Source organism: Humulus lupulus, chromosome 4, assembly GCF_963169125.1.
Source record: "Humulus lupulus chromosome 4, drHumLupu1.1, whole genome shotgun sequence".
In the NCBI taxonomy this organism is placed as follows: domain Eukaryota; kingdom Viridiplantae; phylum Streptophyta; class Magnoliopsida; order Rosales; family Cannabaceae; genus Humulus; species Humulus lupulus.
Window position 1 is genome coordinate 43,797,790 of NC_084796.1, and position 2,615 is coordinate 43,800,404.

A 2,615-nucleotide genomic window follows, 5' to 3' on the forward strand; every position below is an offset into this window, starting at 1 on the left:
TCAAATTAGAATGGTTTATAGATATTAAATTAATTAATATTCAATTACCTATGATTAAGTCATGCTTTAATGACATGAATATATGTAATGGGTAAATTGAAGTTCAATGATTATAAAATATCTAGGGATCGCCCAAAGGATGATTAATTCTTTTATAATTATGGATGTTTACCCTGAAAAATACTTACTTGCTGATGTGGCAAAATCAGTGTGCACGTGGGTTGCGTGTAACTATTTAGTGATACATTCTGGTCGACCAACGACCAAAATAGAAGTTGCTCGATGGATTCAAGAAAGATGTTGAACAGTACGGCAGAAGATGTGCTGACATATGCTACCAGGTCTAGTCGTGGTAACGAAGCTAGAGTTCAAATACAGTTATAAATAAGATATTATAAAGATATTTGACCCTATTTTTGTTTAAAGATTATGATTTTTGTTATTCTTCAAATATGCTTGTAACAAAATTAAGACACGGCCCATCGCCCCATATATACATCCTTGAGCCTATAAATAGGACTCAAGATATTCATTTAAAGGGGGGCAATAATTGGTATTCAGAGAGAACTAGTAATTTTTATACACAACTTTTGTATCCTTTTTTGGAGCTTGTGAAACTCAGTGAACCCTAGTTTGTTGATCGCATGTTTCATAATACATCAATAAAAACACCAAGAGGAAGTAGGTTATTACCAATATCTAGGTCGAACCACTATAAATATTTATGTTGTTTAGTTCTTGCATTGAGCTTGTAAATCTTTATTGTTTTTGTGACTCCGTGTCGTTGGCTAAATCATCAGTCAACATTTTGGTGCACTCGTTGAGAGCTGAACTCGAGACCTTCAAGAAAAATAATGGCGAAAACCTCTAGGAAAGCGGGTTAGACAGGGCAGACATCTGGAAGTATACCGAATCAACCTCCTCCACAAGATGTAGCAGAGGACGAGCCACGGGTGGAACTGGAAGAGGAAGAGATGGATGCTGAAACCTTGCAAACAACTTTGATTGTATTGCAAGAGGAATTAGCTACTATTAGAGCTAATAAAGAGAATGTGGCTGAGACAATGGTGCTGCAGCAAAGGGAGATTGACCGGCATCGCCAAGAACTGAATGAGCGGCAAGCTGACATGGATCGCCGGCAGATAGATGCCACATCGGCTTTAGAAGTGGCCATTCAATTAGCACGAGGACAACCTGCACCTACCTCCCAACCTGATCAGCCACCCAGCTCTCACCCTCAACAAAATCCGCAGTTAGAGCGTCCCCAGTATCATCAAGATCCACCACAACCAAGGAATCCTCAAGGACCAGAGCAACCTCCCATTGCTCAACAGGAAAGACCAGTCCAAAATCCTGATAGAAACAACGAGCAGCAACCACCCTCTCGGGCTGGTCGAGATAATGTTCAGCAACAAAGGCTGAATAGGGCCGAGCAACATCCCAAAAGCCCTAGACGCCAGACAGCTGGGGAGCAAAACCCTCCTAGCAGGGGACAACGTCCCTCAGTAAGTAGAAGACAAGTGGACTTAGGCTCTGTGGTCCGGGGTCCCCCACGACATAGTAATGTCAGAGGACCTAATGACCAACACAGGCGTTCCCCTGTTTATCGAGACATACCAACAGGGAGAGAGGGGAATAGTGCGTACAGCAGGTCACACACTCATAGGTCACAATTCAGAGATGGACATGATTATAATGAGGCGGACTCTGGCAGGAAGAACGATGGTCGACAGTCGGAGGAGAGAGGCGGACAACAAAATCCTCCGCCAATGGAGAACCGAACGACAAGCCAAAATGTTGGGGGGGCAGCCTAAACAGCCCAATGTATTTGACCGACTAGGTGCAAGCGAGCAAAGGCGTAGAGATGAAGATTTGAGGGATGTACTCAATAATTGAAGAGAAAGACATGACGAGTACTTCCTCCCAACTTCAATCGCTCCAGCAATACCAGATGCTGTACAGGCCCAGATAGATGCCTTGAATCAGGCTGTGCAGCAACTAGTTGGGAATAAAACGTCCTACATAGAATTTGATCGGAGGAAGGGCACCCCATTTGTTCATAGAATTGTTGTGGCAGAAGTTTCAAGAAAATTAAAAATGCAAATTCTACCCAACTTCATAGGAGGGGAAGATCCAGTATCTCATGTGAACAAGTTCGAGATACAGATGGATATCCAAAAGGTGTCAGATGATGCTCGGTGCAGGATTTTTCCTGCCACTTTATCTGAATCTACTAAGGAATGGTATTTCAAGTTCCCTCCAGCCAGCATAGTTTCCTGGGAGATGTTTGTGAAGGAGTTTCACAGACAGTTCTATGCTGGTCAAATACACCCAACATGGGCTAATCAGCTGGTCGACATTCGATAAAAGGAAGGAGAAACCCTAAGAGAGTATATCCAGCGATTCATGTGAGCAGCTGCTCGGGCCAAAACTATTGGAGACGAGGGAAAGATGATGGCTTTCACTACTGGAGTGCGGCGCCATTCTCCCCTCATGAGTAGTCTGCGAAAGAATGGAGTCAAGAGCACTCAGGAATTTCTGGATCGAGCAAACAAGTATATCAAACTCGAGAAGGCCATCGCCAATGAAGGAAATTCTCCTAAGGAAAACCAGGG

The 2,615-nt window shown here is 43.4% G+C and overlaps 1 protein-coding gene across 1 annotated transcript; it reads left to right on the forward strand.

Moving 5' to 3' along the window:
* The first annotated feature begins 1,127 nt into the window (after positions 1–1,127).
* LOC133832126 (uncharacterized) lies at positions 1,128–1,814 on the forward strand. The gene has a single exon (XM_062262509.1). The coding sequence runs from the start codon at positions 1,128–1,130 to the stop codon at positions 1,812–1,814; it is 687 nt and encodes a 228-aa protein (XP_062118493.1).
* The last annotated feature ends 801 nt before the right edge of the window (positions 1,815–2,615 follow it).